We start from the raw sequence: 27,063 nt of genomic DNA, 5'->3' as shown, positions 1-27,063 counted from the left end.
GAAACTCCATCCCCGCCCTCCACAAAAAAAAAAAAAAAAGTCATGTTAAATCTTATTATAACAAATACCTTATAAAACAGGAAATGTCCAGTGTAACAAATGTATTGCTATCCCCTTAGATTTTTATTGCTATGACATCTGCTGGGTATAAATTTGACCAAGTCATCAATCCCTTGCCCAGGAAAACCCTTACATTTGTCCTAACCAAACAGAGTGACTTCATTTGAATCCCTCATGCCTGAGGAAGAGGCCATGCATACTGGCAAATGTGTGCAAGGCTGACACCACCATCAGCAGATAGCCTGTCCCCACACACAGAGGTTCCCAGAGTGTGGTTAAACATTGTTCCCATTCTCAGGCCAGAAATCTCTGTGTTCTCTCCAAAAACTTGCTGCCCTTCTCCAGACTCCCTCAACTCTCTCCTCCCACTAGCTGGGCACAAGCCCAGACCCCCAGCCTTAGGTGCTGTATCAGAACGGCCAGGAGGCCTTGGCAGTGTGACAAGCTCTATGTTTCCACATGCAGTTCACCCCCTGCCCTCGCTGCCCTCCTGAGATAGGAGGGCTCCTCCCCAGACAGCCTCCAGCTGTGGGTGAGAAACAATGGCTTAGTGTTTCCTGGAAATTACCTGGGGAGGTGGAGAGCTGCCAAGCCAACCCTGCCAGGGTCATCAGCCCAAGGGCTGACAGTCAGGCCCAGACACAGCCCGGTTCCTCCTCCAGCCTCCTTCACCCTTCACTGCAGAGGGCTGTGTCTCTCCCCGTTTCTGGTAGTTCCACTTCCACCCAGCCCTGTCCATTCTCACCAGGGACAGGGCAGAGGGATCCCGTTTCTCAGGTTCCTTTAGAATTCTTTGGTACCAACCTTAGGTCCTTTGAGGATGAGACTCATTTACTCTAGGTGCCTGGAATTTCAGAGCTGGAAGGGACCTTTGAAACTACTTTCAATCCTACCTCCAGCCCAGAGGGGTGTGGCTGTGTGCTCTTTGGGATATTTGAGGCTACCTCACCCTGAAAACATCAACTTCACTCAAAGATTTGGGAGAAGCATTTTTATATTACAACCAAAAAATTCAGATCATTGTATAAGATACCAACTGTAAGTAGATTTTACAAATAAATAGGAGTTCAAATAAATGCCAGGCTTTCTGTAAGCTGCTACAGGCTACACTTCAAGCCCCTAATCCTAGAATACAAGCTCTTTCTCGACTGTCCTCAGGGATGGCTAAGTCAGAGAAGCACTGGTCCAGTCACAGAAAGGAAACCTAAGCTCCAGACAAGTGCAGTGACTGAACCACATACCAACTGTCACTAATACAAACAACCCATTTATTGAATGCCTATTGAGGACCAGGTACTGTACTGAGGGCTTTATCTAAGTTTACTTTAATTTTCAAAGTAATTCTATAAGATACATACTGTATTACTTTCATCTTAAAGATAAAGGAAGGACGCAGAAGTTGAGTAATAGTAGCCAAAGTTCTCTAAGCTAATAAGTAATGGCTACTTATTATCAGCTGGATTTGAACTGAGGTCTCTGATTCCAAGGTTCAGACCCTTGGTGACAAGGCCACATTGTTAGAGATGCCACAGGGAAGACCCGGGAGTGGATTGGAGTTCAAAGGTCCTGGTGTCCTGTCCTGGCTCTGCTGCTACATTGCACACAATCACAGAACTCAGAGAGCCCCTGGCTCACCTTCTCAGTCTATAGATAAGAGAACCAAAGCAAGCCTACAGAGAAGAAACTGACTGAAGACCACAAAATTTCAGGGACAGGGTATCCTAACAGTGAGGCCCTGAGGGAGTATCCTAACCTCTCTGGGGTTATAAGACCTCTAAACAGGCCAGGCATGGTGGCTCACAACTGTAATCCCAGCACTTTGGGAGGCCAAAGTGGGCGGATCACTTGAGGTCAGGAGTTCAACACTAGGCTGGCCAACATGGTGAAACCCCATCTGTACTAAAAATACAAAAAGTTAGCTGGGTGTGGTGGCGGGCACCTGTAATCCCAGCTACTTGGGAGGCTGAGGCAGGAGAATCGCTTGAACCCAGGAGGTGGAGGTTGCAGTGAGCCAAGATCATGCCATTGCACTCCAGCCGGGGCAACAAGAGTGAAACTTCATTTCAAAAAAAAAAGAAAGAAAAAAAGAAGACCTTTAAACATATAATCTTAGATGCACATCCTGGCAGTCTCTCTGTGAGCTCCAGTACCTGCAAGGCCACTCGCACACTCTGCTCTGCAGACAGCAGCTCACACTATCCTAAACCTCTCACCAGTAAGCAGGATGGAGTACGCCAAGGAAACCCATTTGACAATCCCAGTTGCCCTGCTTCTGAGACTAGCTTGTCAGTCTGCTAGTGATGAGCTAAGCCTTGTATTACAGGAAATAGGACATACACGCAGTAGCCAAATGCCACAGCCACAACACACAGCCCTCTCAGCAAGGAAATTCCAGAAGTTCATTATTTCCTGCGGTTCTTATATATAGGAATCTCTTCCATATTCCAACTTCTTAGGCCACTGTTGTTTGTCTAAAAGGCCTACCCCACAGCTGGACAAAAGGATTGAGAAGATGGGACTCTCCTGACTATTTCGAACAGTTTACCTGATCACGGTTCTCAAGCTTTATCAGGTTTGTGCTTTCAGCAGAGCAGGAAGAACAAGGGTCTAAGGCTCAGAACTCATCATCTGTCCACATATCTATCACTGTGTATTTACTGAGTGCCCACAGTGCCTGCTAGGACTAGAAATAAGGTGAGGGCTTCAACAACCTCCTCCCAATACAATGACATAAGCGCTGCAGGTGAAACACGGACATAGGCCCTACCCCCAGACCTCAGGACAGAATGGTCATGTTTCCCGTGGTTCCCATAGTCTCCTTGTGATTTCTCTCTCCTCCCCTGCCCCTGCTTCCCTTCCTAATCGAGGTGGCCACTCTCTGGAATGAAGAGTTCAATCTGCATCCCCCTGTGGGCCATGGGTGAGCAGGGCGGCCCTGGGTCTGGAGCTGGCATCTGCTGAGCCTGGGCCTTTCTGGGCCCCAATGGGCTTGGGCTGGCCCACTGTGTCAGGGTTCAGCCCTCTCAGCTTCATTTCTGGCGCTCAATGGAATACAAAATGAGGAAATGTAAGCCAGCTCTAAGCCCGGCCCTGGCTCTGCCAATGGGGATGCCAGTTGTGTCTCCTCTAGATGAACAGTCCCCTCAACAGGCTCAGGACACTTCTCACCTTCTCTGTCATTGCCTTCAAGTATTCATTGAATATTTGAGCAACTGCTGCTCCAATCTAGATTCTGAGATTCAGCAGGGACCAAGTCCGGCTCCATCCCAGCCAGCTGGGAGGCAGGAATCACAGCAATACAGGGAGAAGAGCGAAGGAGTTAGAGAAGTTAGGGAAGACAGACTCAGGGAGCAGCCTTGGAAGGGGCACATTCCTCACTATGGCTCTGAGGAGGCCCCGGATCTCAGGAACCCTCAGCCTATTGGAGAAGAGGCAGACAAGAAGAGAGCAAGGAGCTCGTGGTCACCTGCCCGTTTCCTTGCCACTCAGCCCCTCACTCCCCTGAGCTGGTCTGCAGATTGCTGGAGTCTCTCCTCTAGCCACAGCTCTTTAAAGCTGAGCTGACTGAAGTCCACACAGTCTTGACCTGATGCTCTAAGCCTGGCCCTGGCTCTGCCAATGGGGATTCCAGTTGTGTCTCTTTTAGATGAACAGTCCCCCCAACAGGCTCAGGACGCTTCTCACCTTCCCTGTCATGCTCCTCAGGTAGGCAGGTGAGCCCACTCAAGCACCAGCTGCCTGCAATGCCTGTGGCAGGACTGGCCGGGAGTCCAGTCAGACCCTCGGTTGTCCTCATGTGACTCACATTGGCCCTTCCACATCATGCCCTGCCTGTCTCCCAAAGGACACCCTCCAGTTCCAGGGTCTCAGCAGGGCAGTCAGTGATGTTGCTGAGAACAACTGATTTTTACCATCTGCAATGATGGGTGATAACAGATATCAGTCATACTTTTAACAGACATACTTTTCTCCCTTAACAGTCTCATTTTTCTACCAATCATGGCTACCTCTTTCTCCTCATACTTCACCAAAGATGTTAATGAGGCTAACATATGTTTCTCCTCTTCTCCCAGCCCTAAATCTCTTCTAGAGTGGGGCTAACTAGAAAGAAAATGGTGACCTCTGGGCACCTGGAGAAGGCACGGAGAAAACCAATGACCAGCTGAGAGCACAGCCCATCAGCAGGAACACAAAGAGGAACTTCTGTTCAGAGGTGTCAGCTCAGGTGGTTCCCAGCGGAGAGGAGAAAGTGTGTCCCCTGTCAACCCTCTATGAAACAGGGAGCCATTTGCACTTGGGGTGAGGGAGCCCTTCCACACAGGATCCTCCATCAGCCGCAAGGGGGAAGTACAGGCAGATGCAGGGCCAACAGGGAGATCAATGGACCGCCACCAGCTATTAGCTGCACTCATACCTGGCTCAGGGAGCACGAGCCTTGAGGATATGGGGCTCAACTTCCAATAGGGGATTTGGAATCCTATTGGAGAAAACAGTTTATCGAAGAGAAAAATAGAGCCGCAGGAGCCAGGAAAGTGGGATGGAAAATTAAAAAGCTAATGGGGCATTGGCCTGTTCAAAGACCCTAAAACCCTTCATGCTTGTCTACTCCTGAACTTGAAATTCTGCATCCTGCTGGAGATGCTGTGCTAAACAAAGGCAGCAGTTCATTTTTTAGCATTCAGCCTAGAGTGCCCAGCATTTATTGAGTGTTAGATGCTCTCTCTCACCAACAATAATAAGATTGGTATAGTGCTCTGAAGAGCAGTATGTTGTTTACCATCCCTGCAAAGCTTTGAAACGGCAATTCTAGTGCCAGAACATTTTCTTTCAAGCAACTTAGGTAAGCTTCTACCTGGTGGACACAGCAGCCAGACAGCTAGGCCCCTTCAGCTGTGATTGATCAGGCCAGAAAGCAGTATTTCACGTACTTATTTACATCATTTTTCTATAAAAACATATCTATTAAATTAACAATTCACTTCTAATTACTAACCCCCATTTCTAACAGTTATATAACATTGAACAGAACGCTTTTATCATTAGAACCTGGAGCTTTTATCATTAACGCTCAATAAAAAGAATCCATTTTTAATCTCACTCTGGTTTTTTTGTCATTACCTAATATGGAACTGTTCTTAGAGAAAGCAGACCCCTGGGACTTCTCAGAGTCAGCTGCAGATTCAGGACGCCCACACTGAAGAACTCTTGCCCCCAGTTCTGTTCCCCCTCATACCTATTAGTCAGGGCTGGGTTCCATCGCCTTAATGGCTTCATCCCTCTCTGTTTCTGGGCCCAAGAGAAAAACTGAATTCATTATTGACAGCACCTGGTCCTTGTGATGTATGCTTAAACCAAATGAGGGGAGGTCAGAACCATCTTGCTTACACCTGTTTCAGTTTAAGCCTTTGCAGTGGTACTTTCTCCCCCTTTGAAAGTCAGGTTTCCCCACCCAACCTCTCTAGGAAGCTATGGTTTAACATTAGCCCATGCTTGCTCAGGTGTCCTCTCCACAGATCTCGGCAGATTCCGGCCAATTCCATATCTAGCCTGGCCTCCAAAGCAGAGCGTTGTCTCTTGAGTGAGATGGTGGTTTCCCCTTATCTCTTAACTAGAGACTTAAAATAGTGTCCAGGTGCCAAAAGTTGATTTCTTGCTTAAGTACAGGAAAAGCCAGAGTTTGCCCCAACACTTGTCACCTGTGCCCCTCAACCAATCAACCAAACAAAACATCTACGAAAGATCTAGATGTTTCTTTACTTTGGCAGTCCCTGAACTGTTAATCTGTTTGTTCACATGTCCAGTCAGCTGTGCCTGTCACGGCTTCTCCGTTGACTGGGGGCCCCGCTGAGCTGAGGCCGTGAGGAGATACTGCATGAAGGTCTTTACCTCCTGTTTCCCAGTGCTCCCAAGATGTCCAGCCAGGCATATTGGGGTACTCAGGGTCACACCAATCCTCCTGTGGGCACAGGGGAGGGGGCCTTCTCCACAATCCCACCCCACTTTTCTTGCAAGATGAACCTAGTCTTGGCTCCCAGGCTGGATCACTGATCATCAACTTGGCAGTCTGCTCAGTAATGGGGTTCCCAAAAAGCCTGCCTTGACAGCCGATAGAAGAAAGAGCAGACAGGAGGAAGTAAACAAAGCTCACTCAGGCCAAGTCCCTATCTGCTTAAAGTTATCACCCTCTACCATTTGAACTGATTTTTGCACTAGCCATACCAGCACTTTTTCGTGAAAAGTCAATAACTTGCTAATGCTAAAAGGTTGCAAATAGGGAAAGGTTCAGTTGGCAAATTATATACCCTTACTTAAGCTTCTGCTTATTGAGATTTTAATGGTCATATACCAGGTTTGCAGGATGGGGGAGCAAGACTGCAAGGGGAAAAGGAGCTCTTCGGTCAAAGTTAAATATGAATTATAGCCACATGCTGGGGCAGCTTGGGAATAATTACCTTGGTTATCTTAATCAGGATAGCAGAGCCATATTCATCTATAACACCTGGGCCACTTCTCAATCAGGCTGGGCCCACCTCTGCATCAGGGAATTTTAATTCACTGTCTCTCTTTTTTTTTTTTTTTTTTTTGAAGGAGTCTCGCTCTGTTGTCCAGGCTGGAGTGCAATGGCGTGATCTCGGCTCACTGCAGCCTCCACCTCCTGGGTTCAAGTGATTCTCCTGCCTCAGCCTCCCAAGTTGCTGAGATTACAGACGTGTGCCACCATGCCTGGCTACTTTTTGTATTTTTAGTAGAGACGGGGTTTCACCATGTTGGCCAGGCTGGTCTCGAACTCCCAACCTCAAGCGATCTGCCCGCCTCAGCCTCCCGAAGTGCTGGGATTACAGGCATAAGCCACCACACCCGGACAATTCATGGTCTCTTAAGCACTAGAGGCAACCAGCAGAGCAATTGTCATCAACCCAGAATGTCCTCCAACCTCCTTTTCAATAATTAGGGTGATCACATAACATATTATCCAAATGAGGATTCTTGAGAACGGAAAGGGCTCTTTGAATACTCATGCTGGGACTATTTAGGGGAGCCAGGGTATACATATGGCCACCTCTACCTTAATCTCTCCCATGTCTCCCGACACAAGACATGACTTCAAAGATGTCTTCCCCACGCAGCTGTGTCAAATTTGATGCCTGCCCTGCCTGTGTGGGCACCGACCCAGAAGGCTGCCGCAGAAACACTGACTCATGGGCCCTGTTCCTGTGTCTCAGCCTCAGGGATAAATTTGGTTACAGACACCAAGCCTCTAGAAAAACAAAAGACAAAGGTGTCTTCCCTGGCCACATTCACCCTATTCCGGCCAAGCTCGGGCTTCATGTGCCCTCTGTCCAGGAACCTGTTATTTCACACTCCAGGTTATTTTGGACAGGTTGTCATAGCTGTCCTTACTCCTTTGCTAGACCGACAGTGTCTTCGTTTCTGACTCTTTACAGGAATGTTGAACTCACCTCAGTTCCCTTGTCCCATCGTCGTTTGTCAATCATAAACAAATAAACAATATTGGCTAAAAGTTTGGTTGTAAGCAGGATTACAAATGACTTTTCCCCCAATATAAATACTATCATTTTCTGTAATATTTTTCGAATATTTTTCTATGTATATACTTTTAAAAATAAAATTATATATACAAATGATCATTGCCTTCATTTTTCATGCTTTTCCTCAGACATGGAACACTCTTCATAAATCTTATTTTCAGTGACTGCATCATATTCCAGCAAGTAGATAAGCCAAAACTTAATGATGCCTCTGTTAGTTGCCATTTAGTTTGCTTCCAATTTCATTAAAACAAACAGTTTAATGGACATAAACTTATCCTTTATTTCTTTTTCTTTCTTTCTTTTTTTTTTTTTTTTTTTGAGATGGAGTCTCATTCTGTTGCCCAGGCTGGAGTACAATGGCGCAATCTCGGCTCACTGCAACCTCCACCTCCCAGGTTCAAGCAATTCTCCTGTCTCAGCCCCCCGAATAGCTAGGACTACAGGCATCTGACACCATGCCCAGCTAATTTTTGTATTTTTACTAGAGACGGGGTTTCACCTTGTTGGTCAGGCTGGTCTTGAACTCCTGACCTCAGGTGATCCACCCACCTTGGCCTCCCAAAGTGCTGGGATTACAGGTATGAGCCACTGTACCTGGCCCCTTTATTTCCATAATAATCCTTTAGATTATTTCCCCAAGATACATTTTGAGAACTTCAATTACTGAGTCAGAGTACGTGGGATTTTATGGCTCTTCCATCCAGGTCCTCTTGATTCCTGTCAACTTGCCTGGTGCGGACTTGTGGCTCTCCAGTATTTTACTCTCCTGCCTCAGCCTCTGTTCAAGCTTGTTCTTCTTGATCTGGTGCCAGAATTCAGGCAAGGATGAGGTCCAGGGATTCCTACATGGTTTGAAGGGATGTACACTTAGATACCCAACCAAGTTAGGTTAGGCTTGGGAAGTGAGGCAAGTATTGAGTAAGACAGAAAAGGATCCAAACTTCGAGAAGTCATGAAGTTCAAAACAACTGTTATCAAGCAAAACATGAGGCTTCTGCCCTCTCCAGTATAATCCTGCCAGTGAGGGCAGCTCTGGAATGCCTCCCACGTTCTTTTCCACCCAGCTGAGTCCTACTCCAACCTCAAGGTCCATCTCTTCTCTAAGCCCTCCCCACCCAGCAGGATCTAAGAGCATCGAAAGCCCTATTTATGACATGGGTCCACAAGCACCCCGTCCATGACATTGTGCCCACCAATCTATGAAAAGTAAGAAAAATGAGGACAACATGGGGAGCTTTTTATACAGCTTAATGTACATAATTTAATCTGTCCTCTAATCTCAGTTTATGTCCTTCATACTTCTTAGAAATTCACGTGTTCTTTCATTTATTTGTAAAAATGTAAACGGATTTGTTTAATTAGAAGTTTGTTCCTTCATCACATGTTTCTGAGAGCATACTACCTGCCAGGTGCTATAACAGTCCCTGGAGACATAGCAGTGAACAAAACTGACAACGCTTCCCCTGCCCAGCCCAGCTCAGACTCTGCAGATTAAGGCCTTGTCTCCCCAGCTGCAATGCCTATGAGCAGGACCTGGGTTTGTACATCTTTGGATCTGCACACACTAAGTTCTTAACACACACTTGCTGAGGACAGGGTTTTATAATGATACCAACACTTCCTGGGAGGATGGTGGGAGCACTGGTATGCACAGCAGTATGTATTGATGGCATACATCCTATGGGTCTCCCACATGTATGTATGGCATATGTATGCATGCATGGAAGCAAGAAGTAGGCGTTGAGGTCAGCCAGCTCTGGCACCACACTGCCTGGCTTCTAGCCCCAGCTCTGCTGCAAGACCTTCAGCAAGTTATTGGACTTCTTTCAGCTCATGTCCTCCCTATAATGGGGGCAAGATGGTAACAGCACTTGTCTCAGAGGTCATGAGGATTGAAGTCCTCAGCACAGTGCTGGTTCCCTGGAAGCCCTCCTTAAATGCGGCCTGTTGCAGCTATAACCATAGCACCAATCAGGTGCTAAATGAACCAGCTATTAGACAACAGAGTCAACATTAAACCAGGAGAAAACTTCCACACTCCAGGGAACCAACCTGAAATTGAAGATGTATCTGACTGGTTGACCAGAAAAGTTAATAACATAAGAAATAAATTTTCATTTGTACGTAAAAGAGAGGGAAAAAACTAGACAGACTTTCTCTTCCTTCTCCAAAGATGCCAATAATAGAAACATGGTACAATATCCCTGCCAAATCCAGGTTTCCGTAATGATGGGCATGTGCCAGAATTCAACCACAAACAGCCAGGCTGAGTTGGGGAGAGCAGAATTGGGGAATAAACACACACAGATCGGGGACTTTCCTGAAGTATGGACATTCCACAGACAGATCATTTCCAGTGCCACAGAGAGCCTCGGAATTTAAGAAGTCTGAGGGAGGGTGAGGTAGGGTGGGAAACAGAGCATGGGCCACAGCCAGCAGAAGGACAAAGGCCCAAGTTTGTAAAGGCTGCTCTTAGCACTGAGATTTAAGTGGAATGCTTTGCAGATTTAATATCAGTGGCGTAGATAAAATAATGTCAGCAGATTGAGTAATTAAAGCTTCTTGGCTCACTTCCTCACTCTCTCACTTTCTGGAAGGATGCTCAGAGGGAAAAGAGATGGGTTCAATAAACCAAGAATTCCTAAGACTGATGAGGATATTTTTAGTTTCTCCTGACATCTAGGATAGCAGAGACATTATTTCAGGATCAGATCTTGACTATGCTCTTTACACTGGGCTAAGCATCACTCTTTGAAATCCTTTGATGAAAATTAAATTCTTTTAAAGATGTCCACACACTAATTAAGACTACTTCTGGGGAGTTTTTAGCCCCCAGCAGAGGCCGTTTCTAGCAGAGTGGAACATATACTGTGAAGCCAGTTGCCACCACTCCTATTTCTCACCATCTCCCCAAATTCCTTTCCCTACCTGCCCAGGGTTCCTCTCTGGGCCTGCATCTGGATCAGATCTGCTCAGCCCAGGCCTACAGCTACACCAGGGGAGTTGCCAGGGTGCCATAGCCAGGTCATCACAGAGCAGCACTGGCCCAACCACCTGTTCCCACTTGCTTTTTAAAGCTTGGGCTATTTGACAAGGAAAGAGTGAATCACAGAACCACAGATACAGTTAAGACCATGGAGATCTGCTCATTCCACCTCCTACCCAGCAGAGGAATCTCATTCTGTCCCAAACTGGGCAACAGTGGACCTGATGTGTGCGACAAGATTTGCCAGGGTATAGCTGAGCCATGGGGCTGTGATTACAGGCTGATAGCAGGTAAGGAACCAAACCCGGCAGGGTTTGAGGCAGGACTTAGTCCAGATCCTAGTGGATCCCCTTGTGAGACAGAGCAGGCCTGAGAGTGCGAGGAGCTGCAGCACTAACTCCTCCAGATCCTTAGGGTGGTCCTGGATTCCCAAGAGGTAAGACACCCTCCTCACACATGCAGAAACCATCTCTGTGCATGTCCAACAGATCTGAGGCCTGAGGCTCCAAGAAGGGACAGGGAGGCATGACAGGGGAAAGAGTTCAGGTCACTGTTAGCAGGGTCAGCTCTCTTAGGAATGGTCTAGAGAACCTCATTAGGGCCGTCCTTTTCCATTGCCCAGCTCCTGTAGCAGAGGGGCTTATTGTGAGGACCTTGACAGAGCCCAGACAGCACATCTCTGAAAGGTAACCACTGAGTTGCCACCCTCACAGGTAGCCCATTCCCATATGATGTCAGGGGGCACTGTATTATTCAAGAAATGATTTTTGCTGAGCCATGATATGCCTCCCCCTAAATAGACCCAATTCTGCCTCCTACAGTCACACAGAGTGAACTCTCCTTGTCTATAAGACATACCTACAAATGTTTGAAGACAGGCATAACTTATCCTTTATTCTTCTGCAGATTAAACACACTCAATCCCACTTCAACTGTTTCTACTTGGCAGTTTTCAAATACATCCACTTCCTCGGGGCACACATTAGTTTCACTCTGACCCTCTTGCTATGACTCTGAGGAATGAAGAAAGAACACAACCACAGGGTGCCTGTAATCCTAGCACTCTGGGAGGCCAAGGCAAGTGGACCACTTGAGCCCAGGAGGTCGAGACCAGTCTGGGCAACACAGCAAAACCCAACTCTACAAAAAACACAAAAATTAGCTGGGTATGGTGGCACATGCCTATGGTCCCCGCTACTCAGGAAGCTGAGGAAGGAGGACTGCTTGAGTCCAGAAGGCAGAGGTTGCAGTGAGCCGAGATGGCACCTCTGCACTCCAGCCTGAGCAACAGAGCCAGACCCTCTCTCAAAAAAAAAAAACCAAAAACAAAAACAAAAACCCACAACTCACAGCCACACAGTGGTTAAATGTGCAGATTTGAATCTCAGTTCCATCACCCACTGTGCCTCGGTTTCCTCAGCAGCGCCTGATAATCTTAGTTGTGGTGAATTAAATCAATCAATTCATGGAGAGCTCTTAGAACTGTGCTTGGCACCTGATAAGCACCTAATTAAGTTTTAGCTACTTCTCAGCACAATGCTTAGCATATAAGAAGTACATAATACATACACAAGTCCTCCACCTAGATATTCCAGTTCCCTGACTCACCAGCTTCCTTATCGATCAAACAACAACAGCACCACTGCTGGGCAAGACTGCTTTGGAACTCTGATGAGGCAAGAAATGAGAAGTCTCCTGGTCAGTGCTTGGTGCATGGCAAGGATGCAATAAACGTTAGCTTCCTCTACCTTTTTATTGATGCAGCAGTTGGGAGACCATTCTTCATGTCTCTCACAGTTTTGCACATCTTGCAAGCAGAGGTACTGACTGCCTTTGTTCCTGAGTATCTTTTCAAGAAGATCTGCATAGCAAATAGCCTTCAAAGAGAGAGAGAGTTTCCCTCAGGATGGAGCAAAGTGCAGGCACACTTACTGTTCATTACAGAACTCTCAAGTTCCCTAGGCTCAGGACTTCTCTCCACTGTGTGTGCAGGTATCACCTGGCCCTCTTGGTGTCAACCTGTGGAGGTTGGAGCTCAAAGAACCAGTACAGGAAAATGCTGATATTCTGATTACTGTTATTGTTGTGAATCACAAAGTCCCTTATCTCTAACCTATAAGTCTCATCTTCTGCCAGCATGTATGAAACTGTGGCAGGTTAACTCCTTCACTTGAAAGTATGTGAAATCTAAGACCCTTCACAGTTATTAGCAAAAGTCTATAGGAAAGATAGTGGCAAAATAAACTCCTTTCCCATAGTCTTTATCTTAAAATGTCATCTACCCCTTCACATCCTGCCAACATTTAGCTGACTTTTTAAAATTTTTAAGTAAAGAATGCTTCCTTATTTATTTTCGTATTATTCATGTTGATTTTCATCTTCTGGATTCTAACTCAAATTTCTGTGCATTTGAGATATTTCTGAGGCTCCTTTTTTTTCCCAGGGGGGCATTCTTTTGAATTTGAAGACTCCCCTTTTTAAACCCTTTTGTCTGAGATGCACAGACCATCACCTCTCCTTACATCCCATTCATTCCTCCCACCAAACCTGGTGCACCACCATCCTTCTAAATCTAGTCTCTTAACTGTAGCATCAGACACCAGGTCTGTACTGCATAAAACTCATGGAGAGCGTATGCCTTCATTTAATTTGTTGTCAAGAGAACTGAAAGTTCTACCATCATCCTAAGGTGCTGTTCTCCTCTCCCCTCATTCTTCACTGAGAGCACAGAGCAGGACTCTCACGCTAACCACCCTGCCTGTAAAAGGTGGGGATGCATGACCTGAGGGTGTGGCTCAGGCGAAGGCCAGCTACTGCAACCACCAGCTGTTGTAGTTGGGCAGAAGAGGTAAGAACAGAAATCTGAGAAATCTGGCCTAGAACAGCTAACTAACCCACATCAAGCCAGGATCTGGGAACATGGTTGTATGAATAGGAGCAGGGAAGCACAGATACTGCCTCAGGCACTAAGAAAAGGAGGGAACACAGTTAAGGATAAGGTTATGGAAATGCCTAATACAATTTCTACTCACCTCAGACAGCTGAGTGGAAAACTGGTAGATACAGAAGTAGTCAGTGGCTCCATGTCTTTTTCAGATACCCTAAACTAATGGGACATGATCTTCACTCCCGCCTCCTACCACCACCACTACTTCCACTGCCGCTCATTTTCAGATCGAGGATTTGTGTGCATGATAAAGTCTAGCTTGCAGATACCCACTGACTATTCCGCTAAGCTACCAGCGATTTCCCTCCTTCCTTCCTTCCTTCCTTCCTTCCTTCCTTCCTGCCTGCCTGCCTGCCTGCCTGCCTCCCTCCCTCCCTCTCTCGTTCTTTTCTTTCTGACGAAGTCTCACTCTGTTGCCCAGGTTGGAGTGTAGTAGTGCGATCTCGGCTCACTGCAACCTCTGCCTCCCAGGTTCAGGCGATTCTCTTGTCTCAGTTCCCCAAGTAACAGGGATTACAAGTGTGCACCACCACACCTGGCTATTCTTTTTTTTGTATTTTTAGTAGGGACAGGGTTTCACCATGTCAACCAACCAGGCTGGTCTTGAACTCCCGAACTCAAGTGATCCACCCACCTCGGCCTCCCAAAATCCTGGGATTACAGGCGTGAGCCACCACGCCCGGCTGAGCTACCAGTGATTTTCAAAGTTTTCTCTCTTGCTTTCTATAATTACCCTCCCTCCCCACTACAAAATTGGGTATATCTAAGTCTCAGCAACTGGTATTAAATTATAACTTATGATGCTTTTAAAAATAAATAAAAAATAAATAAGTCAACAAAACTCTTGAACTATCATGCTTTGCTATTATTCATCTTTTTTTATATTTTGGGTTTTATTTTTAGATTTTACCGTCTAAAGAGCTCTTACAATATTTTTTAAGCAGGGCAGGGTATCCCAAGACCTCAACATCTGGTCATAAGTTACTTGCAGAACTGTGGCATAGTTTTCTTTCTTTTGAAAAATAATTAGTCTGTGATGGTTTTAATAGATAGCAAATGAATAAAAACAACTTTTATCTTAACATAGTTTTAGCAGTAAGCATGAATTTTATCAGGCCCCATGATCAGGGATTATCTGGAAACATTTAGTAATAAGTTCCAAGAAAAACTCCAGAGGATGAACCCGTGGTCTGCAGGCCTCCTACCAGCTTAAACTCTGCAGGGCTAGGGGTCCACCCGCATCCCACATCCAGGGTCTCCTTTGTGTTGTAGGGGCTCAACTGCTGGTCCTGCCTCCCCCAAGACGGCTTTCCATCTTGTCAAAGTGTTCACAAGTGCCCCAACCAGAAACTACTCTTATGCTTTCCTATGATACTATGGGTCATCTGCTTTCACTATGTTTATGGAAGAGACAGGACAAGATCCAAACCTCATTGCAATCTCCCAGTTGCCAGAAAATCCATCCCTTTACCTATATAGATTAACTCCCAATTTGTCCAACCCTGTAGGGGGTTGCTGTGGTTTGAATGTGTCACCCAAAATTCATGTTTTGGAAACTTGACTCCCACTGCAACAGTTTTGAGAGGTGGACCTTTAAGAGCTGATTAAGGAATGACGGCTTTGTTCTCATTAATAGATTGATCAGTTATTTCAGGAATGGGTTCATCATTGTAGGAGTGGGTTTGTTATTTAAAAAAAAGTCCAACCCCGCTCTTGCTCTCTTATTCTCTCTTGTCCTTCTACCTTACACCATGGGATGACACAGCAAGAAGGCCCCAGCAAGAAGACAGCCCTTGAACTTGAACTTCCCAGCCTCCAGAACTGTAAGAAATAAGTCTCTATTCTTCACAAATTACCTGGTTTGTGATATTCTTTTATAGCAGCATAAAAGAGGCTGAGACAGTGTCTTCAGGCTATTCCACTACAGATACTGCCTCTAGTCAAAAATGGCCAGACCCTCAGGCCTGGGTACTCCCCATCAATACAGAGAAATGAAACCTGGTCAAGAGAAGAGGCCACTGCTGTCCCAGAGCACAGCCCATAGAATTACTCCCCAGACACAGGTACTATCTGGATTCTCTAGCTTTTGTAAGAACCTAAACTGGTAGTTCTGAGTAAGAAATCTTTAAGGGAAGCCATGAGGGACTCCTCCATCCTTCTTCAGCCGCAGCAGGGAGTCACGTGTACTTTACAGAGTATAACAAAGAATCCTACTGCTGTATCAATCAGCAGGCAAAGAGTCCATCATGACCCCTCAGTGTCCCTGCTTTGTCAGGCTGAAGTCCTATGACCACATTTGTGGGGCTGACAGTTTCTGATGTCAAGAATCTGACACGTTTGTGCATCTGTCCTACTCCTTCCATCTGTCTTCTCCTCTGCCACCCAACCCTCCTACTCAGAGTTGGGACATCAGTAGCCTCTTCTGCCTAGGAAAGGACTAGTCCTGGACCTTCCTTGTCATCACTGTCCCCACACCCCCCAATACACAACTCCAAAAGTAGATTTTCCTCAGGAAACGTCACTTCAGGCCTCAACCTCACACTGAAGAGCTTTTGGGGTGAGGCAGTTAAGGCACAGCTTTGAGTGGCTCTGAGTGCAAACAGAAGAAAGAAATCATCCCTGGCTTCAATGAGTTTCCAGTTTAATGGGGGAAGATGAGGCCCACGAGCACATATGAAAGCAGGAAAGCACCAAGAGAGCATTATTCCTTGTGTGATAATGGGTTTAAATACCTCGTGGCTGCACTAACAGTCAATCACCACCCCTGCTTCTTGATAGACTTTCTTCCCTTGGTTTCTGGAATGCCATGCTCTCCTGTTTTTCTTCCTACTTCCTTTTCCCGGTCTCTAAATGACTGACATGCTCACTCCTGAGGTGATCAAATCCAGTTGTGTGGTTTTATATACCATCTAGAGGCTGGTGATCTCCACACACATTTTTTATCCCACCCTCTCCACTGATCTCCAGAATTTGACATCTCACTGTCTACTCCAGCTCTCGACTGCTTTATCTAACAAGACATACAGGACCTCTCCATTTTCTCCAGCCAAATGTGCTCTTCTCACAGCATTTCCCATCCAGGCAAAAGGCTCCACTGTCCACCCAAGTGCTCAGGCCCAGAATTCATCCCTCACTCCTCTCCCTCCACTTGTAGGTGATCCATCCACCTTGGCCTCTCAAAGTGCTGGGATTACAGGTGTGAGCCGCTGAGTCTGGCTCTTACTGTACTTTAAAGTCACCGCTGGATGTTACTGTCTTCCTGTTCTACTAGAATGAAAATTACATGAGAGCAGGGACTTTGCCTCACTCATCATTCAAGGAGGCTGTTGAATGAATGAAAGTCATGCCTGGTAGAATGTCATGTCACGTTAGCCACACTGATGAGAGTTACATTCTTTTCTGGGGAAGGGGACTGAATTTTTCACAGAAACAATAACATAAGAGATGGTTATGCTATTGATCAAGGTCCTAATGCCCACCTTTTAAAGAAACATGATCAAACCCCAATTTAACTACAAGTTATATATCAAGCAATATAGAGCTCTCTAAAATACATGTGCTTTCATTAAAAAAAGAAAAATGATAATGAAGCATATGCAAATATAATTTGATATGATATATATCACAATTCATTGTTCAAAGTTATTATATCAAAAGCAGAATGATCATCTTCATTAAAAACATGGAATTCATAAGCCTGGGTTCGGTGGCTCACGCCCGTAATTCCAGCACTTTGAGAGGCTGGGGTGGGAGGATTGCTTGAGCCCAGGAGTTTGAGACCAGCCCTGATAACACAGCAAGACACCATCTCTACAACGAATTTAAAAGCTGGATATGGTGGTGTGCACCTATAGTCCCAGCTACTCAGAAGGCTGAGGCAGGAGGATTGTTTAAGCCTGAGAGGTTGAGGCTGCAGTGAGCTATAATTATGCCACTGTACTCCAACCTGGGCAACAAAGAAACACCCTGTCTCAAAAAAAAAAAAAAAAGACATGGAATTCAGACAAAAGATCTTCCACTGACATCTCTGAAAATACATATAGAGGAAACTACAGGTTACTTGCCCTTTTGAAACATCTATCGAGAAATGTTGGTAGGGAGAGTGTTAGAATGTAGCAGGGCATGGAGACACACCTGTGGTGATTGGAAATCCAGGAGGGCAGCATGGAGCCACCCAACCTCTGCAGCTCTATCTTTCCTGCTAAGATTGGATTTGTCTGGAGTCAGGAGAGACTTCTTGTTGCAAGGAAAAGGTAAGCAGAAGATCCCCACCAGTCCCCATCGGCATTGCAAACACCTACAGTCCTTACAACAGGAGAATCCCACAGTCCTCACAAGTCCTGGGCCCAGTTTGGAGACACACTGGAATTCACACAGTCACATTGCCCTGAATTAGGAGCACAAGGTATGCACTTCCCATCTCTCCCACCCCTTGTGAACCAAGCTGCTGCAGCAAGGCACAATCTTGAGACCTGAGCCACCTCTGGATTGAATCCTGCTCTGGAGGCTGGTAACTATGGCACCTCCCAGCACTGGAGCTCCATCTTCCTTACACCAAGCTCACATGGGTGGCTGTATGCCACAACCTCAGTTGCATGGAGATTGGGCCCAAGATCAGCTGTGACTCTGATCCTGCATAGCAGGGAAACCAACCCCTGCCATTGCACCTCCAGCCAGAGGACCAATCTGTCAGTTCTGACTGGAGCAAACCTACCCTTGAGCCAGCCAAATGGTTGCATGCCCTCCTCTAAATATGAGAGACCCCTGAGCCTCCAAGCAGTTGATATGCCCCTGCACCAGCAAAGTGGCTATGCACCCACACTCAGGACCTGAGAAACAGCTCCATAATAGTATCCCCCGCTTACAGGCATGTTCCTGGCCTGCCTAGTGGCCCTGTACCACCCCTAACCCCCAAAAAAGTCCTGAGAAACCCACAGGGCATCCCTGGCAGGCATGCCCTTATGCCAGCTGAGCAGCTTTGCACCTGTGTCCCAAACCTAAGAAACAACGCTGTGGACCATCCCCAGCAGATATTCTCCCAGGCTGGCTGAGCAGCTGTCTGTCCATGTCCCAGCCTGAGATATAGCCCTGTGGGCCACCTCTGGCAGGCATGCCCCCACACCAGTTGAGCAACCTTGCGCCTGCATCCTGGGCCTAAAAAGCAGCTGCATGGGCTGCCCCTGGCAGACACATCACCAGGCTGGTTGAGCAGCTATAAGCCCATGTCCTGAGATGAAGAAACAGCCCCATGGACCATCCCTAGTAGACATGCCCCCCAGCCAACCAAGCAACCATGTGGCTGTGTCACAAGCATGAGAAACAGACCTGTAGGTAGTCCCCAGCAAACACGACCTGAGTTCAGCCAAGTAGCCTTCTGTCAGCATCCTGTCCTGAGTCTGATAAACAGCCCCACAGATCACTCCTGACAGACACACTAGGTTGGCCAAACATCTGCATGCTCATGTTCCTGGCCAGAATAACAGCCCTGGGACCCCAAACCCAGCAAGCTAGACCCAAATTTGGTCAATCCATCATTTACATTTATATCCTCCAACCTTAGAAAGAGCCCAGCAAACCCAGCAAGCCCAGCCTGGTAAAGCCACACCACTGTCACCACAAACTCTTTCAACCTAGGCCACTGAGAAATCACAAATACCACTAGTGTGGATCACAGGTGAAGAAACTACACAGAGACTATACTAATGCATCAACCTAGAACCCAGGCAAATGCACCCCACTGAACCGACATCACAAGAAACATCATATAAAAAAGTTTTTCTCTACAATCCTACTTCATAAAATTGGAAGAGGCAACTTTTCCACCACATGCATGGAAATCAATATAGAAACACAACCATGAAAAAAACAGAAAACATGTTACCTCCCAAGAAAAACAGTAATTCTCCAGTAACAGACTCCAATCATAAGGAAATATATGAAATGCCAGAAAAACAATTCAAAATAATAATCTTAAGGAAAATCAGTGAGATAATCTGATAAAATCAGGAAAACAATTCAAGATTTGAATGAGAAATTCAACAAAGAGATGGATATCATTTACAAAGAACTAAAAGGAAATCAACGAATGAAATAAAAATTAGCAGAAAACTTCCTAAGTCTTAGGAGAGAGATGGACATTCAGGTCTAGAAAGCTCAAAGAACCCCAAATAGATTAAACCCAAACAGGTCCTCACTAAGGCACATTATAATCAAATTGTCAAAAGTCAGAGACAAAGATAGAATTTTAAAAGCATCAAGAGAAAAGCACTAAGTTACATATAAGGGCATCTCTATTAGACTAACAGGAGATTTCTCAAAAGGAATCTTACAGGCCAGGAAAGAATAGAATTTAAAGTATTGAAAGAAAGAAGGGAAAAACCCTGTCAGCTAAGAATATTATACCCAGCAAAGCTAACCTTCACAAATGAAGAAGAAATAAAATATTTCACAGACAAGCAAAAAGTAAAGGAATTCATCACCACTAAACTGGCCCTACAAGAAATGCTCAAGGGATTCTTACATCTGGAAATGAAAAGATGATAACCACCATATATATATATAAAGACTCTACCAAAAAACTTAGAACCGATAAACAAATTTAGTAAAGTTACAGGATATAAAATTAATATACAAAAATGAGTAGCATTTCTACACACAAGCAACAAACTAGCTGAAAAGAAATCAAGAAGGCAATCCCATTTACAATAGCTACTAACAAATAAGAATAAATTTAACCAAGGAGGTGAAAGACCTCTACAAGGAAAACTACAAAACACTGATGAAAGAGACTGAAGAGGATACAAACAAGTGGAAAGGCATCCTATGCCCATGGATCAGAAGAATTAATATTGTTAAAACGACAATACTATCCAAAGCAATCTACAGATTGGATGCAATTCCTATCAGAATACCAATGAAATTCTTCACAGAAAAAGAAAAAAAATTCCTAAATTTTATATGGAACAATGAAAGGCCCTAAATACCCAAAGCAGTCCTGACCAAAAATGACACAGCTGGGGGTATCACACTACCAGACCTCAAAATATACTGTAAAGCTCTAGTAACCCAAACAGCATGGTATTAGCATAAAAACAGACACATAGACCAACAGAACAAATAGAGAACCCAGAAATTAATCCACACAGGTACAGCCAATTGATTTTTGACAAAGGTACCAGGAATATTCTTTGTGAAATGGATACTCTCTTGAATAGATGGTGCTGGGAAAACTGGATATCCATAGGCAGAAGAACAAAACTAGACCCCCCACCTCTCATCCTATACAAAAATCAATTCAAAATGGATCAAAGACCTAAATGTAAGACCTGAAATGATAAAATTACTAGAAGATAACATAAGGAAAATGCCTCAGAACACTGGTCTGGGAAAATATTTTATGAATAAGACCTCAAAAGCACAGGGAACAAAAGCAAAAATAGACAAATAGTATGATAGCAAATGAAAATGTTTCTGCATGGCAAAGCAAGCAAAGAAAACAAATAGTGAAAAAACCTACAGGATGGGAGAAAATATTTGCAAACTACTCACCTGACAGGGAATTAATATCCAGAATATGCAAGGAATTCAATTCAACAGCAGAAAAACAATCTAATTAGAAAATGATCAAATTATATGAACAGACATTTCTTAAAAGAAGAAATATAAATTGCCAACAAATATATGGAAAAATGCCCAACATCACTAATCATCAGGGAAATACAAATCAAAGCCACAATGAGGTATCAGCTTATCCCAGTTAGAATGGCTATTTTCAAAAAGACAAACAACAAATGCTGGCAAGGATGAGGAGAAAAGGAATCTCATATACTCTTGGTGGGAATGTAAACTAGTATAGCAACTATGGAAACCAGTATAGAGGTTCTTCCAAAACTAAAAATAGAACAACCATATGATCCAGCAATTCTACTATTGGGAATTTATCCAAAGGAAAAAAGGAAATCATATCAAAGAGACGTCTGTATCCCCATGTCTACCACAGCACTATTTACATATAGCCAAGATACGGGATCAATGTAGGTATCCAACAGAAGATGAATGGATAAATAAAATGTGGTATAGATACACAATGGAATACTATTTAACCATAAAAAAGAATGAATCCTGCCATTTGCGGCAACACGGATAGAACTGGAGGACATTATATTAAGTGAGATAAGCCAGGAACAGAAAGTTAGACATGGTGTGTTCTCATTCATATGTGAAAGCTAAAAAATGTTGATCTCTAAGAAGTAAAATAGTAGAACAGAGGATACTAGAGGCTGGGAAGGGTAGCAGGAAGGGAGGGATAGGGAGAGATTTGCTAAAGGATATAAAATTACAGCTAGATAGAAAGAATAAGTTCTACTGTTCTATACCATGGTAGGATGACTATAGTTAACAATAATACATAGTTTCAAATAGGTAGAAGGAGGATATTGAATGTTTCAAACATAAAGAAATGATAAATGTTTGCAAAGATGGATATGCTAATTGCCTGGATCTGATCACCATATATTAATTGTATCAAAACATCACTATGTACTCCATGAATACGTACAACTATTATTAGTAAATTTTTTAAAATGTTTGCATCTTGCTAAGGAGTCCTGTATTACCTATGAGTGTGCCATTGGCTTAGACTTTAAGGGACTCACAGAGAAGGGCATGAGTTCTCGACTGCCTTTGCACTGACCAGATGTGTCTCGAGAGCTTTGCTCAAATGGCCCCAATGATGCGAAGAAAGGAATACTGGGTGAGTCCTATGGTGTCATGAGCCCCTAGGCTTTAAAACTGAAGTTTTGTCTCATTTTTATTTACTTCTTTTCCTCATTGCAAACGTCCTTGTCACAGCATAAAGTAGGTGACTAAACGAAGAGGGCTTCTGGCATAGACCACTCACCAGTACCAGGGGCACAACTTTCATCCTGACTTCTGGCCAGGCAGATGTGCCTTTAAAATGAAGGGACTTGCATTATTTTTTGCATCCTTTGATCTTCTACCTATGGTGCTTCACAGTGTGAAAAGCCTTAAGGCTTTCTTTTAAAGGACGCCTTGCTCATATGTTCAGTGTTCACTTTGGTCCAGCCTCCCACAAATCCTAAAATAAAGCCCCATCTCAGCCATATGTGCTGTGTTTTCTTTCAGGCAGTAGTAGGACACTGCTTTTCCCTTTATCAGCCATTTTAGAGTCCAACCTCATAGTCACTTTTTAAAAAATTCCTTTGATGTTATGGGATTTATTTCCTTAACAAAAGAGCAGGCCCTACATACTTCAATATGCCTTTCAAAGTAGTCTAAGAAGCTGTTCTCTCAAGTCAATGATGGGGTCATAGTTCAAAGCAGGTTTAGCACCATAGGGGAAATAATCAGTATTATTTTTTTGAAATCACAGGCCACACTTCCTGTTATTAATTCACGCCTCCCCACTTCCACCACCCACCAACCTTCTCACTTTCTTTGCTTCACTGGTATTGGTTTTGACCCTGCCAGCCTCCTCTGCACTGAGAGTTAACAGACACCCTCACCCCAGGCTGATGTTAGCTGAGGACCCCTGAAGTACTGTAGTAGTTAGACCCTAAGGAGGGGGTCAAGGGTAGCAGCAGGAAACCACCTTCCTCACTGCTAGAGCTGCAGAAAGCAGTGGAAACCCCCAAACCCCAAAGTACACATATGAAATCCCAAATGATCACCCACACTTTTGGAATATTATTTAAAATATTTTCTATTGTATAGCTGCCCAAAGAAGGCACTGTCTTTGTTAAACAGGCTCACTCTACACCTATTATCACACGGGATTTCTCACCAGAGTGCAGGTGACCAGGTTGTGGGCAGTGCTCTGGAAGCTGCTCGGTCCCACAGAACTAGCTATGGTTATGAGTCCAGGTAACACCAAGTTCCACCTGTGTTCCATCCCCAACAACGCCTGCTTGCCAAGGAACCATGGAGTCAAAGGAGAAATCACAACCAGAGCTAGTCAGAGCAGCCTCCTGGAGCAGCAGGAGGAGAAAGTTTTCAGCCAGCTTGGAAGGATGGAGTACCACAGTGCGCAGTGTGAACAGTTTCTAGCAGCAGCCATGGCATCCCACAGGCCCTTATTCTTGTTTCCTGGCTAGTTCCAATGATGATTCCCACCACCTTCGCCAGTTCAAGAATTCTGACCAGCTAAGCCAAGATCAACAGACAATGCTGCAGCACGCTGCCTTCACTCCTACCTGCCTGGGCAGCTGGCCAGGTGCCATCTCACCTTGGGGGCAGCAGTCTCTTCTGGGCACCTAGAAAGACACACAGCTCCCCTCTCTGCAGCCTCCCCAGGGGGGACTGAGGAGGAATGGTCAACAGCATAATGTAAACTCTGCTCACTCACCACCGTCTTCTCTGTTGTTTGTTGTGGCAACTGGGCCAGGGGGACAGGAAAGGCGTCCTGAAGCTCTCAGCTGGGAAGCTCCTGAAGTTGCTCTGAACTGCAGCAGAGGCAGCTGATTCGGGAGCCACCTGGGTGGGTGGGAAGGAGGAAAGGAAAGCCAAATCAGAGACAGACACGCAAAAGGGATGTGGGAGCGGCTGGGAGGAGTACATCACTCTGGGACAGGCTATGTAGAAACAGGGAAGCGTCCCAACAGTGACGATGGGTGGCTTTTATTACCGTGTGGGGGGTTATACATTTAGAGTTCAGGAACAATAGTTACAAGGAGAACCAGAACGAGGTGCTTTCTTCCCCCACAGAGGACAGATGTGGAACCATGAGGGTGGTACTCAGGGTAGGCTGCAGGGTCTAGGGAGAGGCCCTGGCAGGGGTGAGGGAGGAAGGCCATGGGAGCTGCCTTCCTGCAGGTGAAAGGCAGTGCAGGCAGGTGGCTGTTGGGGAGTTCTGGAGGGAGCTGGTTCCTGGCTATCAGAGATCTGGCTTTAGTGACATGGCCAGGGGAAGAAAGGGCTGACAGGGCCGGAAAGAAAAAACACCGACACCCTGGGAGAGGATGTGCTTCTAGAGGAGCGTCTCTCCTACCTTCACTGTCCCCGGGCTGGGCCGATATGCTTTGTTTCCCCAGCACCCACACCAAGGCAGAACACGGGACCCCCCACTCAGCCTGGCCCAGGCTCCTGAAGTTCCCCCTTCTCTTCCCTTCAGAAACTTTTGTTTTCCTCTGAAGGCAAATCTCACTTTTTAAGAGGGAAACAAATACCTACAATAAGTAGCAATTCCATTTCCTCAGAGGGACAAATAACTTATTTCAGGGCCCTTTATAAGCTACCCTTCCAGATGGTGTGTTAATGTGAAAAGGACAGTTTGAAAATCCAAAGGAAATCAAGCCGTCACAATGGCATTTGCTGTTTTTGAATGTTTTCTGTTCCCTCCCAAAATTTAAGTTGAATCTTAATCCCTGAAGCAACAGTATTAGGAGGTAGGACCTTTGGGTGTGATTAAGTCAGGAGGGCAGAGCCCTTGAGAATACGATCAGCAACCTTATAAAGGGGCTGGAGCGAACTGGCTGGCCCTTTTTTGCTCTTCTGCTTTCTGCCAAGTGAGGACAAAGCAACTTGGCACCATCTTGGAAGCAGAAAACAGCCCTCACAAGACACCAAATCTGCTGGCATCTTGATCTTGGACTTCCATTTTCCAGAACTGTGAGGAAAAAATTCTACTATTTGTAGATCACCCAGCCTCAGGTATTTTGTCATAGCAGCACAGACTAAGACAGCATTTCAGCAGGGGACTTCCAGACTGAAAAAGTCCTTACATAATCCCTTAATAAATCACAAAGGAAACAGAGAGGGTGGAAACCCTGAGTTTAGGGTGGTGGCTTCCCCTGACACTTTGAGGGACACTTTGAAAAGGAAATGGGAGAGACTGGGCTCTCAAAGAAGGGGCAGGATGAGGTGGAATTCCCACCCCATTACAGTCCCATAGCCAGGTGCTCTTTTCCACCTGGACAGGACGTGTCAGCAGAAAGTTCATTTCAAGAGTGCCAGCCTTGTCCGCACACAGTTGCTCCCTGTAATCTGTTTGGCCACAGGACCAAATGACAGCTAAAGCAGAACAGGTGTTCCTATAAGGAATGGTTTCCATGTCTCATAAGCTAAGCCAGGCAATCCCAGCAGGACTTCTCTTGACCTTGAAGAGAAAAGTCAAGCTCAGGACATCTGCTGCCACCTCCTCAATAGATATCCATCTCTGGTGAGGGTTTAGGGATACCTCTCGCTTCTTAGTTCCCTAACCTCGACCCCACCTCCAGTGAGCACACCTGGCCCTTCATTCTCACCAGCCCCCTTCCACTTTCTACCAGCCAGAGGAGCCTCGAAACCTGCTGCTCTTCCTATCCTCAGTTCACTACCCTGCCCCATGTACACGGGAGGCCTTGGGTGATCTGTCATTTCCATTCTTTTGCCCAGCTGATTAGGCCACATCTGGCTATTATTTCACAACTCACCTGCACCACAGACACTTAATACTCTCCTGCTTCTCAAATAATTAGAAGCCACTCACAAGAAAACAAAATATAGAGCTGTTAATTATTTAAAAATTAAAACTATATAAAAACTGATAATACAGGCAAAATGATTTTCTAAGCTAATTTTACAACCCTATCAAGCATTACATCTATCCCCAAGTTCCCTGACACTCGTGGCAAAAAAGGAAACAGGACAGGTCACACAATTCTCCTTGTTGGATGAGGACACGAAGCCACTTCATCAGGTAACAGGGCCCTTCAGTGCTAATCTCCAAAAGGTCTCTCTCCAGAGAGAGGACTGAACAACACAATGGACAATTCTACCAACAGGGTTTTCAAAAGGAAACATTCGGTGTTTCATTACTGTTTCTTCTTTGTTTCTTGTTTTTTGGAGACAGGGTCTTGCTCTGTTGCCCAGGCTGGGGTCTGCAGTGGCGCAATCTCAGCTGGCTGCAACATCTGCCTCCCATGTTCAAGTGATTCCTGTGCCTCAGCCTCCCAAGTAGTTGGGATTATAGGTGCATGCCACCATGTCCTGCTAATTTTTGTATTTTTAGTAGAGATGGAGTTTCACCATGTTGGCTAGGCTGGTCTTGAACTCCCGACCTCAAGTGATCCACATGCCTCAGCCTCCCAAAGTACTGGGATTACAGGCGTGAGCTACTGCGCCCAGCCTCAGAGTTTGGTAACTTTTAAATATCAATCTTTGATAAAAAGGAAAATAATAAAATATGACTTGGGATTTTTGCAGGGATCTAAAGCAAAGGTCTGGACAGGTAATTTTTTTAATAGTTTTTTTTTAATTATCTGTAAGTTCTAGGGTACATGTGCACAATGTGCAGGTTTGTTACATATGTATCCATGTGCCATGTTGGTGTGCTACACCCATTAACTCATCATTTACATTAGGTATATCTCCTAATGCTATTCGTCCCCCATACCCCCACCCCACAACAGGCCCCGGTGTGTGATGTTCCCCTTCCTGTGTCCAAGTGTTCTCATTGTTCAGTTCCCACCTATGAGTGAGAACATGCGGTGTTTGGTTTTCTGTCCTTGCGATAGTTTGCT

The 27,063-nt window shown here is 45.3% G+C and overlaps 1 protein-coding gene across 1 annotated transcript in view; it reads right to left on the bottom strand.

Annotated features, from left to right (window-relative positions):
- The window catches only part of MYLK (myosin light chain kinase), a 226,897-nt gene extending 203,052 nt beyond the window's left edge, over positions 1–23,845 (bottom strand). The window contains exon 1 of the mRNA XM_011971548.1: positions 23,758–23,845. Coding sequence (XP_011826938.1) covers positions 23,758–23,784 — 27 coding nt within the window. The 5' untranslated portion in view covers positions 23,785–23,845. The remainder of the gene's footprint in view (positions 1–23,757) is intronic.
- Positions 23,846–27,063: the final 3,218 nt, after the last annotated feature.

Source organism: Mandrillus leucophaeus, unplaced genomic scaffold (assembly GCF_000951045.1).
Source record: "Mandrillus leucophaeus isolate KB7577 unplaced genomic scaffold, Mleu.le_1.0 Scaffold123, whole genome shotgun sequence".
Lineage (NCBI taxonomy): Eukaryota > Metazoa > Chordata > Mammalia > Primates > Cercopithecidae > Mandrillus > Mandrillus leucophaeus.
Note: the sequence above shows the minus strand (reverse complement) of the source record. Positions and strands in the feature narration are given on the sequence as shown.